The 22681-nt window shown below is 40.3% G+C and overlaps 1 protein-coding gene across 4 annotated transcripts in view; it reads left to right on the forward strand.

The window, feature by feature from the left end:
* EXOC6B (exocyst complex component 6B) overlaps window positions 1–22681 on the forward strand; it is a 490548-nt gene that overhangs the window by 176881 nt on the left and 290986 nt on the right. For all 4 annotated transcript variants that reach the window (XM_031949716.1, XM_031949717.1, XM_031949718.1 and 1 more), the window contains exon 7: window positions 9560–9736. In XM_031949716.1, the coding sequence (XP_031805576.1) occupies window positions 9560–9736 (177 nt within the window). The remainder of the gene's footprint in view (window positions 1–9559; window positions 9737–22681) is intronic.

The raw sequence follows: 22681 nt of genomic DNA on the forward strand, positions 1-22681 counted from the left end.
TGTGCGTTTGTGTGGCTTGGGTCCATCGTTAAGCAGCCAGATTTGCCTCTTGGGACTGATTTTTCCCCTGTTTGAAGTTAATTGGCTTCTATGTAAAGGCTCCCAAACCTTGGTCTGGTTAGTACTCTACTTCAAAGAAGGCACTCTAATCTTTGAGAATTTTTTTTCTCTCTCCCCATTGGTATTTTTTAGATCCCAATATGGTCCATCTGCCACAGACAGAGTATCTTGAGACAGAATAGAAATATGGCCAAGCCTGGCTTTCCCCCAGAAACGTACTAAAGAGAGGTATTTCCTCTCCGAGTTTGGCTTCCCTCAGGCCGCTTCCCTCCTTGTAGGGCAGTTGGGAATGTCTCCCTTCTCTTTGATGTCATTTCTGAAGCTCTTGGGTTTTTTGGAAGCACAGTGTTCTTTCTTCACAGTGCTTGGCTGCTCATACCATATCACTTCCCTTCACCTGCTTGAAAGGGAGCAAGAGGAAGTGAGCTTGACAGGAATTCCTGAGACAGAGTTTCTGTTCTGCCACAGGGGCTGGTGCCCAGTTCTCTCTCCTCCCATGAGAGATGGACCTGGGGAGAAGTAGAAATCCAAACCGAAGCATCACTAATTTTTTGCAGAGCTGAAAATCTCTTGGTCTTTCTTCTTACTAAAGTGTCTTTTGGGCTCACTGTTGCTCCTCAGGATTTAAAAAGTCTGTTAAGGGAGTATTGTGATTTGGGGAACATACACTGTTAGAATGATGTAAATGCATTGTGTGTTTCTATGTATAATATATATCATATACATATGTGTTTATATATGCATGTATGTATATATCTATATCTATAATATACAACTGGGTAAAGCCAACCTTGCAAACCTTAACATTTTTATTTCTTATAAATATCATGATTATTATCATTATTTTAAGTTTGTATTTTGAGAACATCTTTCACCTGAGCACCTTGGCAGTGTGCTGCTAAATCTGGTTGCTGAGGGTAAGAGATGGAAGCTTGTCTTGGGATCCCCCAAACAGAATCAAGTCTCTGATAGGAAAATTAGATATTTCACTTGGCCTGAGGTTATCTGAAGAGTTGTCTACAACACATTAAGAGGACACACAGAAAGTGAATTGGGAGCTCACTGGCTTCTTCTCCATTCAAGTGGGCCAGACCAAAGGAGGGTCTGACCGCAGGGTGAGAAGGGAGGTGATCCTCTGTGTCCTGTTCATGGACTTTGCAGTACTTGACTTTCCAGGAACAGAGGTAATAGAGTGCTTGCTTGCTCTTGGGGGCCAGTTTTTATTCTTTTCAGTTAAATTCAGTGTTGGTAGGGATTGAATGAAGACTTTTGGCCTGTAGATAAAAGTACATTTGAACTTCAGAGAGCCAGAATGCCGTAATCCCGCAGCTTCCTGTAGGAATCGTGTCAAGGTTTCACATGTCCATGGAGGGCATATAAAAAATAGTCACCGTGTTTACTGCTGTCTTTTGGAGGAGGAATGTTGGGAGCCTACAAGTTCTGTGTAAGACTTACTGGGTTTTCTTGAAGGAGGACACTAGGTAAATCCAAATTTGCCTTTTGTAGCAGGAATATGAAAAAGGTGAGCCTGACAGCGTTTGGGAGCCCGGAGTCAAACCTAGATCCCTCCTGGTCCGGTTAAAACTTGGCCTTGGTAAGGGCTCTGTATTATCGTTTGATCTTTTCTGCAGCCTCTGGTTTTTAGGCATTTGGCCTAATTTTGGACACTAATGTCAAGGAAGGAGGCAGCGTGCCTGGCAGATTGAGAGCTGATATTAAAACTTAAGGAGACTGAGCCTCCCATCTCCTCTCTGGCACATATGGAAGAACCCAAGCAAAGAAAGGCCTCCGAATGCACAGACTGTGAGGGGCTGCCTTCATGCTTCTTTAAAATTGCACCTTGACTGACCCCTAATCTGTGGAGCTGTCCCTGACGCCCTCAGCTGTTTGTATCCCCTCTTTTGGGTGACGTTTTGCGTTTACTGGTCTGTGTGTGGGTTGTCTTGTCCTTGTTCCATAGGACGTAAGTCCTTTAAGGGGAAGGACTCCCCTCCGTTCCTCCCTTTCTCAGCCTTCATCACTAGTCTTTTGAGGTCACAGGTAGATGTTTCATTGATGGAGTTCTGAAGGATTTCTTGTTTTTCTTGAACCCTCGTGGATCATTGTTCAGATTTGTCTTCTGAGTGCTTTTTTTTTTTTTTTTTTTTTTTTAATAGGATGACACGTAGACCCACAAAGAGCCCTACAGCTTTTCTAGGCCAGCTTGCTTCTTTTGCCAGATGAGAGGCCTGAAGTCTCCCGGGGTGGGGGTGAGTGGGGGGTGGCTGTGCCCAGCACCCCCCAGTAGTTTGCTGCCAGGTCTGCCCTTGGGTCTCAGGATTGTATTCAGAGCTCTTCCATCCCACCTCCGAAGTCTTGCAATTTAACACGGGGCTCAGCTCCTTCCATTGTAGGCCATTGTGCTCTCTGTTAAATAATCCAGGTCTTCCCAGAGTCCCTCTGAATTTGTTTGTGTGTGTTTGTTTTTTATGGCATAATAATATTATAAATAAATAATAATCTCAAAATAGTTTGGCCTGAACATCCAGGCCAACTACAGGAAAAACCAAAAGATACAAGAGAGAATTTGTGTTGCTCAGGCCCTCGTTTGCAGCTGGGCAGACAGCTTGTTGAGTTTGGCTTCCGATGTGTATCTCTGTGAGTCTGTATCAGTAGAAAACAAGTTGGCCTAGAACTGAGGGTGAAGAGGATAGTAGCCTGGATTGGCAGTGGCCAGGAAATTACAAATTTCCCTTAATGATACAGTCTATGTGTAGTTTTAAAGCTAGATTTTTTTTTTTAATCTTGTTAAATATTTTCCAATTACATGTAAAAAAAATTTTTTTAGCCATAATTAAAATTTTTTTTGAGTTTGATTCTTTAGTTTGATTCTCTCATTTCTTTGTGTCTTCCCCCAAGAAAGCAAGCACTTTGATTTTTATTATACATGTGAACTCATGCCAAATGTTATTTCCATATTAACTATGTTGCAAAAGAAAACACAAAGAAACTAAAACAATAAAACTAAAGTGTTTTTTTTTTTTTTAAATTTAAGTATACTTTAATCTGTATCCAGAGTTCATCTGCTCTCTTCTTGGAGGTAGACAGAATTTTGCATCATGGAAATTGTCTCCAGTCATTGTCTTGATCAGAGGAGCTAAGTTTTTCACAGTTAATCATCCTTACAGTGTTACTGTGTATAATGTTCTCCTGGTCCTGCTTACTTCACTTTGCCTGAGTTCATGCAAAGTCTTCCCAGGTCTCTCTGAAACTATCCTGCTCATTATTTATAACAGCATAATAGTATTCCCTCAGAATCATACATCATTTTTTCAGCCTTTCCTCAATTGATAGGCATTTCCTTGATTTCCAGTTCTTTGCCATGTCAAAAAGAGCTACCATAAATATTTTCTTATAAATAGGACCTTTCCCCTTTTCTTTGATCTCTTTGTGATACAGACCTTGTAGAGTTATTGCTGGATCAAAGGATACACACAGTTTAATAGCCCTTTGAGTACAGTTCAAAATTTTTCTCCAGAATGATTGAATCAGTTCATACCTCCACCAGTAATGCATCAGTGTCCTGTTTTGTTTTGTTTTGCTTTTTTGCATTCCTCCAGCATTTATTTTTATTTTCTGTCTTGTTAGCCAATTTGATAGGTATGAAGTGGTATCCCAAAATTGTTTTAATTTTCAGCTCTTTAATTTAGAGGATTTTTTTTTTTTCATGTGGCTATTATTAACTTTCATTTCTTCTTTTGGCTCATACTTCCTAATAACCATGTGTTAGTTGAGGAATTGCTCTTATTTTCTATAAATTTGACTCTTTCCTATTTGAGAAATAGGGTCTTTACCAGTTTCCTGTTTTCTTTTTAATCTTAGCTGCTTTAGTTTTGTTTATGTGAAAGTTTTAAAATTTCATGTAATCAAAATTATCTGTAATTCTTTCTCCCTCTTGTTAGTACTTCTCTTTTATCCATAGACAGGGCATTTCCCCATGCTCCCCTAGTTTACTTAGGATATTACCTTTTCATAAAAGACTAATGCTGTGAGCCTGTGAAATTGCCTGTGAAGTGTGCTCTATTGGAAAGACTTTGGGCTGGCTGTCAGAAGACTCATATTTAAGTCCTAGCTGCCCCACTTACTGGGTGTGGACCCTGATTTCTTCATATACAAGTCAGAGATAATCCAGTCTATGCCCCATTTCATAGATCTGTGCAGACTCTAAGGACAGTCTATGTTAAGAAGAGCCTTGCTTTTGGGGATGTTGAGGCTCCATCTCCCTTTCAGGTGCTCAGTCTTATAATGCTTATTGACTGGTGGACTAATAGATTAGTCCAGAGAAGCCCAGAGTAAACTGCTCCTGTGAGGCACAGGAGTGTGAGAAAGTCAGGGCAGCCCCACAGGAGGAGAGGAGGCCTCCTCCTAACTTGTGGGTGCCTTAGGAGCCAGGATGGTGAGGGCAGGAGTGACCTGTCTGGGTACCACCTCCTCAGGCTGACTGCAGGGCTAACGACTGTTGAACTTGTAGATCCCATTAGTCCTGGCCTGGGTCCCCAGCAGCTGCTCAGGAGCCTGGGATCAAACTTTCCCTTGGCCCCCTTTCCCTTTGAGAACCCATGGTTGCTTCCAGGAGCCACAGGATAATGGGTTCTAGGGAAGGCTAATGACAGTAGCAAAGTAATTGAGATCAAGCCACATCTAGGGGTGTGTGTGTGTGTGTGTGTGTGTGTGTGTGTGTGTGTCCATCCCCGTCCCCGTATTCTCTCTCAGGAGATAGCATAAGCTCCTTGAAGGCAGATGTAGCCTCAGCTATCCAAGACTGGCCTTTCTGGGGGTGAAGTTCTTGGAGTCGGATTTGTTCTGTCTTTGTGTGCCTCCTTAGAACATCCCATGGGACCTGGCCCCAGGAGGCCCTTCATACATACTTCTCAAAAAGATTGATCCCCCTCTTTTTTCTTACCGATTGATTGGGACCAGAGCTGCCAGTTTGGACTCTTTGGCTCTTTGTAGCCACTAGAGGTCAGTATTAGGCCGAGATAAAGGCCCCAAGAGCCATTAAGCATCAATTTTTGTGTTTTTAACCTAGGAAGTGGTACCTGGAATACTTAGGCTTAGGGGTATTGTACAAGATCACTTTGTTTTGGCCTTCCCAGGATCCCAGCATAAATCTTTGCTGGTTTTTATGGGTTAAGCAGGTGATGGGAGGCAACAGGGATTAGTTGAGCTAGAGCTAGCCTCTCCAGTGACCTTGGTGAAGCGCCTTCCATTAGAGCTTCTGAATTCTGTATCTCTCCCTCTCCCGCCCATTCTAGGGCATTCAGTGCCTTTCACAGTCTGGCTGAGCCCGTTGTTCCAAAGTGATTAAGTTCGTGTGACTGATGAGGCAAATTTGTCTTCCTTGATGCTCCCTTTTCCATTTCTTGATCCATGCCTTTGCTTAGCTGCTGCCCATTGCCTGGGGTGCTTGCCTTGTTCACTTCAACCCTTGAAACCTTTAGCTCTTTTAAAGATCCAGCTCCTCATCCTTGAACAGACTTTGTGCGCACGCGCGTGCCAGCTTCTTCAGGTCAGAGACTATGGATCTTTATTTGTTTTCCTAGCACTTAGCACATTACTTGGCACAAGGTTCTTAATAAAGTCTGGTTGGCTCATTGAATAGTCTCGACGTCTTCATGGGTGTTTCTTCCCTGGGAGGGCCCTCCATTGATGAAATCAAAGGCCTGACAAAAACAAACAAACAGATGATGTCCTCTCATCAGTTCTCCATTGATCCGGAAGAGAAAATTTGATTACCTTCATTAACCACAGAACTCAGCTCTGAAAAGGTTGCCTTACAGCATGTGTATTTGCTACATTTCCTTTGGAGCATTATGTTGTGTAATACCTAGCCCTCCCTTCCAGTTGGGTAGACAAGAGACATGTACATGAAAAATAACTAATAATATAAAGCAAATGTGTAATTGTCAAAAATTGAGCTACAGATTCCACAGGAAAAGGAAAATGTGCTCTGGAGGGTCAGAAGAGGGAGGGATCACTGTGGGGTGTGTTAGCCAGAGACAAGGAAGGTCACAGGCTCAAAGAGCGGGGTCTCAGGAAGAGTCCTTTAATCCAAATCCCTTACAGTGAGAACACTGGCCCAGAGAGAGCTTCACTAACTTATTAGGGTCACATATGTGTAAAAGCAGAGCCAAGAGTTAAACCTGGGTTCATCTTTCAATAAAAGAATATTGTTAGAAGACTCAAAAGGTAGAACCTGCCTGGGAGGTGGGCTCAGGAAGCTTGAAGCAAGGTGTGGTGGGTAGAAATGGATATTATGCCCATGAGACAGTGGAGAGATCCATCTCCCTGAGTGGATGATGTGAGTTAGACTCAATAAGACCAGGACATATTTTGGAGGGCCCTGAATGACAAATTCCAGTGTGTACTTAGCAGATTGAGAAAGCCATCAGTGAACCATTGCTATCCAAATAATGGACATGCTGAAAAAGATGTGTTAGGAATATTTGTCTGGAATAAGGAAGGGATTGAGTTTGATGGGAGAATCTCTTTAGGGAATTGAAAATGCCTTGGGGGAAACTTAGATCTGGATTGGGGAGTTCTTCACACACAGGTGATTGGTGAAATTCTGGAATAGACAGAATGACTAAGGGACCAGATGAATGTCCAGGGCTACAGTGACTGAAACTTCGGATGACCTCCAATTGTTAACAACCACCACAGTGAGAAGAGGTAGAGCCAGGAGCCCTGGGACTGGAGGAATGAGCAGAAAGCTGGCTGGGAGCAGAGCAGTGAGGGAGAAATACTCAGGAACTACTTTCAGTATTTGATCACCAATACCCAATGTGCTCCATAGAAAGGATGAAAAAGAAGGGAAGCTCTCCTCCTTCCTTCCTTTGGGACTTTGCCCTCTCCCGACCTCTAGCCATCCTCTTTTAGGGAGCACTGTTTCTGGAGGTGCTCAGTGGTGGAGCTGAATTTTTGTGGCTTCTTATTTAAAGTGGCATTGTTTAGGGCTCCATTTATTCTCTTGTGTTGATTGCTTTTTAATTTTCTGTTTTTTCCATCCACCCCCTGGAAGCATTTTGGTTGCTATTAGGCGGTAATTTGCATTCGTATCCACAACAGTGACAATGGGGCCAATTCATCATTCTGTGCTTTTGCTCTGGTGCTCACTCATCCAGTGGCTGGTCTGCTTGCCAGACCAGCATTGACTGCTCCCTTTCATCGAATGAAATAGGCTCCATGGTGCTTTAAGGCAAAATGACTTGCCCATTGACCCTAACAGAGTAGGACAGAACTTCTAGCATTTGGATTTTTAGTTGGGGGGCCCAGTTCTTTGACCCTGTACCGTACCTGACTATGTACTATGCAACTTGCTGATTTGACCCAATTTACGGAATCAGAGGATAAAGTAAATGTCCTTTCTTTGGAGGAAAAGAATTGAAGTTCTGTTACCCTAGAGGTTTAAGAGATCTAGGGAATGGCTGTCAGTGTGGGCTTAATTGCAAGGCCAGTTTAAAGGTTTCTGGTCTCCTTCTGTACCTTTGTTTAAGTAACAGAAGCCTTTGTGCCCTTGAAGGAAGCTGAACCATAATGCCAGTGCATCATGGACAGTCAAAAAAGTTCCTTTTTCTATGAGGCCTCTGGAATGCATCTTTTTAATGTTCCCTGGCAGAAATTAGCTCTCGTAGTTCATTTTTTTCTTTTTTTACATTTCTTGCTCATCCAGTACGTTACTGGGCTAACACCCATTGGCATCCACTGCTGTACTCTTGACATTGATGTTGAACTCATTCAGAAGATTTGAAGGCCTCCTGCCATCAGCCACAGGAACCACTCTGCTGAGCTGGTTTCCCCTCTCCCTGTCTCCAGTGGAGAAGTGTCATACACAGATTAGGAATTTACAACCTTATTGTTGATTCTCTGCAATCTTATATTTAGTCTTTTTTGTGCCTGCCTGAATCCCACTTCATTTTCATTTAGTAGTGTTGAGCTAAGCTCTTAGACTTCCTTCCCCTTTACAAGTGCAAAAGGGGAAACCTTTTCATTCCTGCTTCCCAGAGATTAAGGTCATAGAAACCACAGCGAGGTCAGCTAGTTCATTTCTCTGTATCAGACTTCTTCATCCCCTGAGTGGAATTTCACTGGAATATTTTAAGTGAAATGGTTGAAATATCATAGAATTGAAGGAAAACGAATCTCACTAAAACTCTGAACCCATAGAGTCTGCACTGGGCATTTATTAACCTGCCAGAAGTTGTCAGGAACTCACTCTTTAGTCCAAGGTATGGGCTGCTGTGATGAAAGATCGCTTTAATCTCCTAAAGAGGGTGCAGTGGTATTATGTAAAATCATGAACTGGGTGGGGGGGGGCAGAAGACATCTACTCAATTCAGGAAAATGGACAAGAAGGTTTGGAAGGATGAAGTTGAGAAAGGGCTATGAGCAGTTGTGGGACTCTTGGCAAGTCACCCTCTTTGGCCTTCAGTTTTTTTAATTGTAAAATGGGGACAATAATTAATAGCTGCCTCCAAAGGTAGTTATGGAAACCAAAGGAGATAATATATACAGAATGCTTCGTGAACTTACAGCGCTACATAAATACAAGCTCTTTAGCATTTATTTAAAGTTGGAAGGGATCATAGAAAACAGTTAACCCAATCTTAAATAGAAAGTAAAAAGGAATTGTTACTGATATCTTTTTAAATTGCCCCTACTTTTCCTTGTATGCATATTCTCCTCTTGCCAGAGAACCATTTTTTTTTTTTAAAGTGAAAAGGAGGTAGAAGAAATCAGCAAAACTGATCAATATATAAAAATGACCACCTGTACATGTTACTTCCACTTCTACAAAGGAGTTAGGAGAGACACTTTCTCAAATCCCTTATTTGCTGTTAAGCTTGTTCTTTATAGGTTTCTAATAATTTCTGATTATATACTATCCAACTTGCTGATTTGGCCCAATTTATGGAATCAGAGGATAAAGTAAATGCCTTTTCTTTGGAGGGAAAGAATTGAAATTCTGTTGTTTTTCTGGGGTGTTTTTTTTTCCCATTTATAGTGTTGATGTCAATAGGTGGATTGTTTTTGTAAGCTCTGTTTATGTAATGGAATTTCTCTGTGTTATAAGAATTGATGAATGTGAGGAATCCAGAGAATCCAAGGAAGAATTAGATGAATGGATGCAAAGCCAGCTTTGTATCATAATTTTAAAGATGATGGAACTGGCCCCCAAAAGGCAAAAAGATTTGCCTGAGATCTTCCAAATCATCTGTGACTGGGCTAGGATTTAATAGGATGCCCTCTTTTTTTTTTTTTTTTTTTTTTTTAATCAAGGAAGTTTCAACAATGAATTTACTAATCATGCTAGGACGTTAAGAATGTATGCACTGTTCCTTTGGATTCTTGAGGACTTCTGTGTTGACATATTTTAAGATGTATTTTCTAGAAAGTTCTTATTTGTTTAAAAAACTATGAATGTTCCCTACTTAACTGCCTTCTTCTGCTTCTGTCTTAGGCGCAACAGCAAAGGAACCTGGATAACATCATCTCACAACAACCCAGAATAGGCAGCAGGAAAAAATCCAAGAAAGATGCATATACCAACTTGGATACAGAGCTAGAAAGCACTAGCCCCAAGTCTGAGCAAGATTCAGGGATTCTGGACGTTGAAGATGAAGAAGAGGATGAAGAGGTAATCGGGCTTTGACGGAGTAAGGGGGATGTGAGGTGCCCACTGCAGGGTAAGATGCAGCAGTGTCTGGGCAGCTGATACCTGACCCATCCCTGGGGGGTGGGGGTGGGGGTGGGAGTATGCTGATAGGGCATCTGGAAGTTCAGCAGTCTTATGTCAAAAATCCAGGGAATAATTAGGCCTGAATTTATGAAATGAGTTAGTCATGGAGTTGTCTTTTTGCTCACTGGTGCAGTCTTCCTTTTTGTAATGGTTCCTTAAAGGAGCCATTTTCTTTAATCTGTCTGGGAGAGTGGTGATCACATAGAAGAGAACCATTTTCTTCCAGGATGATTGGTGGGTCATTGTTTCAGGAACCTGAAGTGAATATTTTAGGGCCATAGAAGCCATAATTCCTGTATTCCATGATAACAGACCATAAATGGAAGATAGTTAAGTGAGAAGATTGTCATAATATCCACATACAGAGTACATCTCTCAGTGCCCACTTACACGTAGGAACTATTGTCTGACTCCCTCTAGGCTCTCAGGCCAAGTTCCTGGGTCTCTCTTCCCTAGTCTTCTTGTTGCTTCCTTCCTTGCTAGAGTCCAAATTGGAATAAAGGTAATGAAGTATTGGGGGCTTTCTGGAAGTGAGGTACTATATATGAATGGGATAGGAAGTTAGTATTCCATACATTACCTTTATTCCCAAGTCACATAGTCTTGGGTTTAAGGTTCAGTTGATTTTCCTGCTTTCATCTTTTTATGATAGAGTTCAGCATTTCATTTGTCATATAAATTCCCACTTTTCCTTTTTTTTTTGGAATCCCTGCCATGTATTTATTTACTTCTCAGTTGGGATCTCTTTCTAGCAGGCATTCTTGATTCGAGCCTCCTGCAGCGAGTTGTTTATTTAGATGTCTCCAAACTGGTTTCTTGGCGTATTCCTTGCATGGCATGAAGAAATCCTTTCGATAAGGTCTTCTGCAGCCCACTGTGTCGTGCTGACCTTCATTCCTCACATTTTTCAGCAGGTCTCATCAAGAGCAGCATGAATGGGTTCTGGGGAGATGGAATTTTTTTTAAGCTGTGTCATGGTCCCCTAAGGGACTTTTTCAGGGACCACTTCTGTGCAAGGTACATTACACAAAAATCTTGGAGCCCCAAATGAAAAAGACAGCCCTGGTGAGATAGACTCAGGGGAATCGGCAAGGAGAATGCTGGCTTTGGGCAACAATAAAGAGCTCACTTTTTGTTTGTTTGTTCCCTGCTTTTTGTTTTACAAGGCATCCTTCTAATGACTCTTTGAGATACTATGTCCTTATCATCCCTCATTTCACATCAGAAGTTAAATAACTGTCAAATATCAATGGTGATTCTTCTATGAGCTTTAGTTTTCTTCTCTTTAAAATGATCTCTTTTCCAGCTCTAATCTTGTATCCTATGAATGAAGAGTTCTTATAAAGTGCTTTCTCTGTACTAAGTGCTGGAGATACGGGAAGGGAGGGAAGGAGGAAAGAAGAAAGGAGGGAAGGAAAGAAGGAAGAAGGGAAGGGAGGGAGAAAAAAGAGAAAGAGGAAGGGAAGGAGGGAAGGACAGAGGAAAGAAAAGAAGAGCAAGTCTTCCAACTGTGACCAATTCCAGTTTGTGGGCCAGCTTAAGTCCCAGAGGTTGTGGTTTGTCCTTTGTTCTGGAAGAGCACCAGGATATCAGGGAGGTGACACCATGACATGCAAATGAATTGGATTGACGTGAGGGAGTGCTGGGTAAGGTCACCTGCCTCCCTTTCCCCCCAGAACCATCTGAGCTCAGGAGCTAGATATAGATTAGAGCCTCCCTTTCCCCCCAGAACCATCTGAGCTCAGGAGCTAGATATAGATTAGAAAGACTGGAGATAGCCCAGGATGTAATGGGAGACCTCAGCCTTTTTATGCTGGGGTCCTCAACAAATCTCAGTTTGACTAAGGCTGTACCCATTCAGTGATTAAAGCTAGGTAGCAATAGAGGCAAAGAATTTCACTCTTTCACCTAGTTCTTCCCCCACTTCCCCCCATCCAAATAAATAAACAAACAAACAAGTGAATAAATAAATCAGGGAAGGGAAGATCCTCGGGATTTCTGGCCCAAACAGAAATGACTATTTACATTCAGTCTGAGTCCATCAGGACCCAAAGAGTGACCTAGTTTTGTCTAGGACCTATTGGTGACCAGTGAGAATCAAATTGGTTTTGGTTTAAGGCCTGGTCCTGAAGAAAGAAACAGAGGGAGTAAACCCCAAGATGTCTTGGCAAGGCTCAGAGGTGCAAAATAAAAGGAAAATGCTTTTAGGAGCATCTGTAGGTAAGGGTGTGATATCCTAGGTGGACAGAAGGAAGGAAAGAGGGAAAGAAGGAAGGAAGAAGTCAGAATTCCAACTGACTAGTTCCAGTTGATGGGCCAGTTTTACTCACAGAGGTACTTGGAGATCTGGAGGGTGAATGATAAGAAGATGGGGTTGAGGACACCTGGAAAGGATGTGAGACTTGGTCAGGTGGGTCTGAGACTGGCTAGCTACAGAAGACAGGGGGGAGTAAAAAGAAAACCTGCAGTAATAAGAGTTTGGTACAGTAAGAAGAATAGGAAGATCTGCAGAGTCAGCCATTGAGGGGAGGGGGGGGAGGGAGAGGGAGGAGGGGCACAGTCCCAGTCCACCAAAAACTTCCTGAGCCATGAGCATATGGAGAGAGACCAGGCTAGGAAGTATAAGGGGATGAGAGCCCGTCCTAGGCAGCAGCAGTGACACACTCATGAGGCGCAGGGGGCTATGCATCTGGGGTATGGAGCTATGGCATGGGTGAGCAGAGAGATGCAGTGGAGAGCATCAGAGGAGGGCTCCCCAGGGGAGTGCATGTGAGAACTGGTTGGAAGGACTGGGTTTCATTTTCTCACTGTCTGGTTCTTTGGTTCCCTGGGAGTCCAAGGGCCTGGTGCCATGAAGCTGGAAGCTAGAGCATGGACGGTAGCCCTGGCCTTCTGGCCTTTTATCTAATGCTCTTTCTGTATGTGCTTCAGTTAAGATGAGGAATGCCGTAGTATGAACTGATTTTTAATTACGCTCAGTGTGTAGCATAGAAAGCGTTAGAAACCCTGCTCTTTAGGGAATATATTTCTGTCAGAGCTTTGTCATATGATTCCCTAATGTCAAATCAAACCTCTTCTCTAGCTTCTTGGAACTGAATTTTTAAAATTATTTTGATTAAGAAATCTCTTTTGTTTGAGGATGTACCTAGAAGTGTTATTCCTGCATAAAGGGTATGCAAGTTTAGTAGCTTTTCAGTAGATTACTTAACCCTGTCCAAAATGTGGTCCTGGGTCCTGGAGACACAGAAAGCTCCTTACCCTTATGACACTTAGAATCCACTGCCGGTTTGGGGAGTGATTGAATATGTAGTATCAAGGGAAATTCAGGTAGGAGAGGGTTTCAACAACTGTCGAGGAGAGTTCTCTCCATTTCTAGAGCCATGTCTGTAGCCTTTCTTGCACTCTCTTTCTGTATGCTTCTTGAGTTCAGGTTAGTCAGAAAACACTTAGGAAGCACTACCATGTGCCAGGCACTGTGCTGAGTGCTAATGGAGGAGATCAAACATGACAGAAGCAGGATCAGGGAGATTATCAGAAGGAAAGCACTAGCAGTGAGCTGGATCAGGAAAGGCTTCTTAGAGTAGGTAGGACCACCAGGGCTTCTTATCCCCTTATCTTCCAGGAAGGCTTTTCTAGCTGCACGGCCATGTTTGGTGAATGAATGGCATCTGGTCTTTCTCTTTAGAAACTTCTGTCTTAGTTTCTCATCTTTCAGTTATGAGATTAATGGTGTTAAATTTCTGTTTAGAATGAAAGCTGTATGATGTGAGGAGCATATAATCTCTGGAATACATAACACTAAACTGTTACTCTTTGATGCCAAAGTAAGCAGTTCAAGGTGTTCTCTCTTTATTATTGATTCAAATTCTTAAAATGTCTTTAAAAATTATTGATCAACCACTCTAGTACGGATAGATTTCTTCATTTTCTGAATTTAAAGTCAGTTCTATGCAGTTAGCATTTAAATTGTTTATATAAATTACATTTACCTAGTTAGATAATTTAGTTAAGTTGCAACTTCCTTTTTTTTAAATTAAAACTTGTTATTTTCAAAACATATACATGAATAATTTTTCAGCATTAACCCTTGAAAAATCTTGTGTTCCAATTTTTTCCCCTTTCCCTGGAACTGGCCTGAATCATCTCATTATTGAAGAGAGCCACGTCCATCAGAATTGATCACCATATAATCTTGTAGTTGCCATGTATAATGATCTTCTGGTTCTACTCATTTCACTCAGTATTAGTTCCAGTAAATCTTTCCAGTTCTCTCTGAAATCATCCTGCTGGTTGTTTCTTACAGAATAATAATATTCCATGACATTCATATCCCATAACTTATTCAGCCATTCTCCAACTGATGGGCATCCACCCAGTTTCCAGTTTCTTGCCACTACAAAAAGGGCTGCCACAAACATTTTTGCACATAAGGGTCCCTTTCCCTTCTTTAATTTCTCTTTGGGAAATAACCAGTAGTAGCACTGCTGGATCAAAGGGTATGCACAGTTTGATAACTTTTTGAGCACGGTTCCAGAGTGCTCTCCAGAATGGTTGGATGCGCTCACAATTCCACCAACAATGTATCAGTGTCCCAGTTTTCTCACATCCCCTCCAATATTGGTCATTATCTTTTCCTGTTATCTTTGCCAATCTGAGAAATATGTAGTGGTGGTTCTTAATTTGTCTTTCTCTGATCAATAGTGATTTAGAACACTTTTTCATGTGACTAGAAATGATTTCAATTTCTTCATCTGAAAATTATCTATTCATATACTTTGATTTGGAAAATGGCTTGAATTCTTATAAATTTGAGTCAGTTCTGTATATGTTAGAAATGAGGCCTTTATCAGAACCCTTGAATGTAAAAATGTTTTCCCATTTTATTGCTTCCCTGCTGATCTTGTCTGCATTAGTTTTGTATGTACAAAACCTTTTTAACTTGATATAATCAAAATTTTCTATTTGTGATCAATAATGATCTCTAGTTCTTCTTTGGTCAGAAATACCTTCCTTCTCCACATATCTGAGAGGTAAACTATCCTATGTTCTTCTAATTTCCTTATAATATCACTCTCTGTCTAAATCATGAACCCATTTTGACTTTATCTTGGTAGACAATATTAGGTGTGAGTCAATGTCTTGTTTCCGCCATACTAATTTACAATTTTCCCAGCAGTTTTTGTCAAATAGTGAGTTCTTATCCCAAAAGCTGGGGTCTTTGGGCTTATCAAACACTACATTATTATGGTCATTGACTATTTTCTCTTGTGAACCTAACCTAACCTATTCCACTTTTTGACTGCTCTATTTCTTAGCCAGTATCAAATGGTTTTGATGACCGCTACTTTATAATATATTTTTAAGTATAGCACAGTTAGGCCACCTTCATTTGCATTTTTTCATTAATTCCCTTGAAATTCTTGACCTTTTGTTCTTCCAGGCAAACTTTGTTATTGTTTTTTCTATAAAAATATCTGTAAAATAATTTCTTGGGAGTTTGATTGTTATGATACTAAATAAGTAAATTAATTTAGGTAGTATTGTCATTTTATTATATTAGGTCAACCCACCCTTGAGCATTTAATATTTTTCCAGTTGATTAGATCTGACTTTATTTGTGTGGAAAGTGTTTTGTAGTTGTGTTCATATAGTTCCTGACTTTGCCTTGGCAGACAGATTCCCAAATATTTTATACTATAGACAATTATTTTATTTTATTTTTTGCTGAGGCAGTTGGGGTTAAGTGACTTGTCAGTCCAGGGTTACACAGCTAGGAAGTGTTACAGGTCTGAGGTCAAATTTGAACTCAGGTCCTCCTGACTTCAGAGCAGGTGCTCTATCCACTGTGTCATCTAGCTGCCCCTAATAGTTATTTTAAATGGAATTAATTTGTATCTCTTGCTGCTCGACTTTGTTGATAATATATAAAAATGCTGATGATTTATGTGGGTTTATTTTGTATCCTGCAACTCTAACGTTGTGAACTGTTTCTACTAGTTTTTTAGTTGATTCTCTAGGGTTCTCTATGTATAGCATCAGATCATTTGTAAAGAGTAATAATTTGGTTTCCTCATTGCCTATTCTAATTCCTTTAATCTCTTTTTCGTCTCTTATTGCCAAAGCTAACATTTCTAATACCATACTGAATAGTATTGGTGATAGTGGGCAATCATGTTTCATTCATCCTTGTTTCATCTTATTGGGAATGGTCCTAGTTTGTTCCCAATATAAATGATGCTTGCTGATGGTTTTAAATAGATGATCATTTTAAAGAAAAATCCATTTATTCCTATACTCTTTAGTGTTTTTTAATAGGAATGGGTATTGGATTTTAGCAAATGCTTTTTCTGTATCTATTGAGATGATCATGTGATTTTTGTTAGTTTGATTATTGATATAGTCAGTTATGTTAATAGTTTTCCTAACATTGAACCAGCCCTGCATTCCTGGTATAAATCTTGCTTGATCATGGTTTATTATCCTGGTGATGAGTTCCTGTAATTTCTTTGCTAATAGTTTAATTAAGATTTTTGCATCAATATTTAGGGAATTGGTCTATAATTTTCTTTCTCTGTTTTCATCTTACCTGGTTTAGGTATCAGTACCATGTCTGTATCATAAAAAGAATTGGTAGGACTCCTTTCCCCATTTTTTCAAATACTTTGCATAGTATTGGAACTAATTGTTCTTTAAATGTTTGGTAGAATTTACATGTAAATGCATCTGGTCTTGGAGATTTTTTTTTTTGGGGGGGTTGGCAGCTGATTAATAGTTCTAGTAGTCACATGAAAAAGTGTTCTAAATCACTGTTGATCAGAGAAATACAAATTAATAGTTCTATTTCCTTTTCTAAAATGGGATTATTAAAGTAATTTATTTCCTTTCCTGTTAATCCAGGTAATCTATCTTTTTGTAGGTATTCCTCCATTTCACTTAGATTATCAAATTTATTGACATAAAGTTGAACAAAATAACTTCTAATTATTGCTCTAATTTTCACTGGTGTAAAGTTCTCTTCATTTTTGAACAGTTTGATTTTCTGATAGTTTAATTTTCTTCTTTCCTTTTTCTAATCAAATGAACTAAAGGTTTATCTATTTTCTTGGTTTTTTCATAAGACCAACTCAGCTTTATTAATTCAAAAGTTTTCTTATTTTCAATTTTATTAATCTCTTATTTTCAGAATTTCAAATTTGGTATTTAATTGGGATTTGTTAATTTGTTCTTTTTCTAGCTTTTTTAGTTGTAAGGCCAATTCATTCTTTTTCTATTTATGCAAGTAACTATCTAGAGATATTAAATTTCCCCTAATTACTACTTTGGCTGCATCTCACAAATATTTTATTTTTTTCAAATGTATGCAAAAATAGTTTTCAACATTCACTTTCTACAAATTCTGCAAAAGCTGGGGAAAAATTTTTACAGCTAGTGTTTCTGATAAAGGCCTTGTTCCTAAAATATATAGAGAACTGACTAAAAATTATAAGAATACAAGTGATTCCCCAGTTTATAAATGGTCAGAGGCTTTGAACAGACAATTTTCAGATGATGAAATTAGAACCATTTATAGTCACATGAAAAAATGCTCTACATCATTATGATGAGTATGCTCTACATACATTAGAGAAATGAGAATTAAAACAACACTGAGGTACTACCTCACACCTCTCAGACTGATTAAGATAAAAGGAAAAGATAATGATAAGTGTTGGAGGGGATGCGGGAAAACTGGGATACTGATGCATTCTTGATGGACTTGTGAAATGATTCACCATTCTGGAGAGCAATATTCCCAAATAGCTATCAAAGTATCAAACTATGCATACCCTTTGACCCAGCAGGGCCACTACTGGGTCTGTATCTCAAGGAGATCATAAAGGAAGGAAAAGGGCTCACATATGCAAAAATGTTTGTAGTACTCTTTTTGTAGTGGCAAAGATTTTGAAAATGAGTAAATGCCTATTAATTGGGGACTGACTGAATAAGTCATGGTATATGAAAGTAATGGAATATTACTGTTCTGTTAAAAAATGATGAACCAACTGGTTTTTGAAAGGGCTGGAAAGATTTACATGAACTGATGCTAAACGAAATAACCCCAGGAACCAGGAATACGTTATACATAGTAATAGAAAGATTGTGCAATGATCAACTATAAAAGACTTGGTTCTTCTTAGTGGTTCAGTGATCCAAGGCATTCCCAATAAACTTTGGATAGAAAACACCATCTGCATCCAGAAAGACAAGTATAGAGATTGAATGTAAATCCAACACATGCAATGCTCACTTTTTTTCCTCTCATTGTTTTTCCCTTTTGTTCTGATTTTTCTCTCTCAACATGGTTTATAAAGAAATGTGTATAAAAAAATTAATAAACACATACAGCTTACCCCTACCCAAAATAAAGCAAGTAATATTTTTTAAATATATATATCAGCTCTAAGTATCTATACAAGAAAATGTTTGAGACCTTTTCTCTGGGCACAAGTTATATTATTGACTAAATAATTGGAGAAGTTTTTCTTCCATTTAATGTAGATAATAGAATTTTTGGATTATTATAATACATGAATGAAGTCATATACTCCTAAGAAATTATTGGGGGAAAATCAGAATCCCAACATTAAATACATACTATTATCCATCAGGGCAAACACTTTGTGTTTGCCACTTCCAGCCAGTCTTGGACCATATATGTCACGATTCCAAAAATTATAGTTCATATGTAATGAAATATGAATTATTAAGGAATCTATATTCCCTCCATGTAAAGGCAAATTAACTTAATGCTAAGGTTGGGAGTAAAGGGTGAGGGGGAATATTTGCCAGGTGTTTTTGGTTTCTAACTGAAGCAGACATGCAGGACTGATCTGAATGCAAAGAGATGTCCTTTCAGGTAATTTGATGTTTTTTTTTTTCTCTTTCCAGAAGAATGTCTGGTACATTTTAATAGCCTGAAGTTCTAGCTAATGTTCTGAAATGGGCACCAACTCTTTGTTTTCATTTCTTTCTATTCAGAATGTATTTTTGGATGAACTGGTAATTTGAGGTCCTTTCAGTATGGAAAGTGCCTCAAATCATCAGTGAACAACATATCTAGATTCCAGAAAAGGCTTTATCGTACTCTTAGTGCCAATCCAGAGGCTTTGAAAGGTTTCTTAAGAAAGGAATAAATACCCCAAGGGACGTTGAAATAATGCTTGCGTTGTGTGTGTTCTGGGACACAAGAACAACAGAGCAAAAGCAGGCTAATGGGCCTTGGGCCCCATCTGCTCTCTTCACTAGCAGAGCAGGTCGGATATCCCAGGATGAATTTCTTCTGTGCTATTGAAAGGAAGGGGCTCCTTCATTTCTTGCCTCTTGCAGATTCCCAGTAAGTGTGCTGGGAGTTTGATCATTGGCTCATTCGTATTTAGGTTATAGGTAATTAACTTCCCCCCCAAAAAAAAGTTCTTTTTTGTCTTCATGTAAAAGTAAATCTTATAAGTTAAGGGACTGCCATGGTGGCAAAAACAACTTTTTAAAACAACCTTAATTCTTCTTTCTTCCTGGTTAAAGAAAAAGAATAGTTGTATCTGATACAATCCCACAGTATCCATTTTAAACAACCACAATTCTTTAAAAGCCCCAGCCCAGTTAACATCTCTTTATGTGTATATCTTTCTTGAATCTTGCCCAGATAGAATAAAGCACTGCTTTCTCCTGTGTGCATTCTCTTTTATTATTTTAATATTGACATAGTTTGAGAGACCTAGCTAGTGATTAGAGAATGTGACTATATCGTAAATTTTAGGTACTAGATTTATCTTAATATGAACCATACCTTGTATTCCTGACAGTTCCCTATCCATCCATTTTTTCTGTTTCTACTAGAAATCTTCTTGCTTTTCCTATAAATCTTGTCTGATGAGACCCTAAAGACCAATTGCCAGAATACCAGTGTCTTGATCCATTTTTAATATTGATTCATTTTCTTCTCTTGTTCTTCCCATCGCAGGACTCTCATTTCCTCTCTTCTGCCTCAGAGTGATTGGTGTCTTTGTGCAGATGGATACGACAGAGCAGGAAGGCTCCCCCATTGGGAGGCCCATTTCTGGGTGGGAGCAGCTTTCAGTACTCCAGTGCTCCTAGTTGGGTGTTACTGGGGCTTTTCACCTCAGGAAAACCCCTCAGGTTGTGTCTCTCACTTCACTAAAGCCCCAGAAGGGTTTTGGAGAAGAGCTCACCCCCTCGGGGGGGGGGGGAGAGGGGGAAGGGAGGGAAGGGGTAGTGAGGGTTTATTTCTCCTGAAATCTTTAGGGCGACAAGGCCAGTAAGAGCAGGTGCCAGGCTATGTCTCCATGGGGATTACTTTGCTACTGGGCCCCAAGCATTGCTGTTCTCAAGCCTCATGGACTCGGGTCTGGGGCTGTCTCCATCAGGGTCTGAGGACAGAGGGCTTTCAAGGGATGATGGCGGTTTGTGGTCTCCCCTTTCTCTTGGAGGCTGTGTGCTCTCGTACAAAGTCAAAAACAATTATTGGAGATTGCTGGGGGGAGGGCAGCGTCCGCGTCCTTGGGCAGAGTCTTTCACCTGACGGATGGAGTTCTCCACACTGCCAGCATTGGCAGAGAGAGGATGAAAGGCTCAAGTTAGGGAGCCCAGGGAGGGATAGGAGGAACACTTCAGGGATGAGCTCAGGAGGGTCAGTGGTCATTTTATGAATAGAGAGAAAGTTGTACTGATAGGTAAGCAGAGATTTAGCAGGTAATGAAATATGTGGGGAGGAATTGAGGTTGATAGTGCTGTTGAAATGTGGGTGACTAGAAGGATAATGGTTTCTTCTATAATTAATAGGGAAGTCTGGAAGAGCAGTAGATTTAGGGGGAAAGGTAATGAGTTCTATCTTGGAAAGGTTGAATTTAAGGTGCCCATATTACATTAAGTTTAACATGTCTTTTAGGGAATTTGGGATGTAGATTTGGAATCCCAGAGAAAGACTAGGCTATATAGATTTTGGAAGCGTCTGCATAAAAAAGAAAAATAGAGGTGTGATGAGATCTCCAAGTGAGATAGTATGGAGGGGAAAGAGAAAGGGGCATTAGAATGAACTCAGAGAGAAGTAGGGGCTCCCAGTGTAGACATCTTTCCGAGTTTGTTTAGCTGAAAAGTGCAAAGTGATCTAACAAAAATGACTGGATCCTCTGAAAGTTTTTTTTAAGGATGAGCAGGACTAGAGTATATTTATAGATACCAGAGAGGGGGTATTTAAATTTATATCTAGAAGTGGGGTGAGAGTCGGAGATGGGACAAGGGATTTGAGGGTTGGATGTAGTATAGAATTAAACTGGCTTGTGATAGAATTGAGATTGAGAAGGGAGGAGAATGTATTTCCCAAGTAATGGTTGTGAGGACTGGGTCATGATGAGGGGTGAACAATATATATAGGTGTAAGGTTTAGAAAGAGATGAGATGATAGGAGATAATGATGAAATAAAGTAATTTCAGGGTCTTGTTTATCAAGGACCTGGATTGGTTGACCTTTGGATGGAGTCAGCCTTGGAGATAGAGGAGTTGCTGATCTGTGGCAGAAGAGTTAGCATCTGCCTCTGGCAAAGAAAGCAGGAAGATTTATCCATCTTCCCTTGGAGTCTGAACTGGGAAAGTTTCAGAAAAGTGCAAACTGCTTTGAAAAAGGATGGTCTAGTAAGTAATACTTGGGGGTGGGGGGGTGGGGGGGTGGAGCCAGGCTTAGTCAGGGCCAGAAGATGTAAGGAAATGTTTAAAATGAAGGTATATTTGCTAACCTCAGAGCTGAATTTCCACAGGGCCTTGTGGGGATGAAGTCAAATCAAGATGGGTCTATGAACATTTATTAAGCACTTAATCTGTGCCATACCCCATGCCAAATACTGACTGAGAGACAGGCCCTCCCCTTAAGGAGTTCCCATTCTCTTGATGGAAGGGAAGCCACAGAAGGAGGCTGAGTAGTGAGGTGTGGAGGGTTGTGCCCAGGCTAGGTTCTGGTAGAGAAGGAATGCCACCTGATTGGGCATCCTCCTTGGTAAGTTTGAGGAGAAGCTCGCCAATCAGAGGGAGAAGCCTCGCAGTAGAGAGTCCTTCCAGTGGGAGAAGTCCAAGGGAAGAGGTTTCTATGGCATGCTTGGTAGAGAAAGTTGGAATGACAGGATGTGTAGCCTGGAGAGAAATTAAGACTAGCAAGAAAATCTGTAGGAGGACCTGGGTAGGGTTTAGGTGGATGAAGGAGAGAGACTGGCCAGCAGGAAAGGGAGAGGAAGAAGGATAGTCCAAGATTCAGTATTCCTGGGATGGGGAGAAGAAGGGGGGTAGGAGTTAACCAATCCTTAAGCACAAATTCCAGGAGTGGATGGTTACTTTTTCCTGAAAACACTGGTGAGTAGGATATTCAGGCTTTGGGGTAAGTGGGCTTCTGGGGCTTAAGTGAGCCAAGCAGTGGCCTCATAATGATTTGAAAAGCAGAAGGTAAGAAGGCCCTTTAAAATTTTTTTTTTATGTTTCAGTAATATTTCATTTTTCCCAATACACTTAAAGATAGTTTTCAACATTCATTTTTGTAAAACTTTGTGTTCCACATTTTTCTCTCTCCTTCCCTTACCCCGCCCTCCCCAACACAGTCAGTAATCTGATATAGGTTAAATATGTGCAAATCTTTTAAACATATTTCCATATTTGTCCTGTGTGCAAGAAAAAATCAAGTCAAAAGGAAAAAAGCATGAAAAAGAAAAAAGAGACAAACAAAAAAAGGTGGAAATACTACCCTTAGATCCACATTCAGTCTCCATCATTCTCTCTAGAGGGGAATGGATGGCATTTCCATCTCAG

This window comes from Sarcophilus harrisii, chromosome 2 (assembly GCF_902635505.1).
Source record: "Sarcophilus harrisii chromosome 2, mSarHar1.11, whole genome shotgun sequence".
Lineage (NCBI taxonomy): Eukaryota > Metazoa > Chordata > Mammalia > Dasyuromorphia > Dasyuridae > Sarcophilus > Sarcophilus harrisii.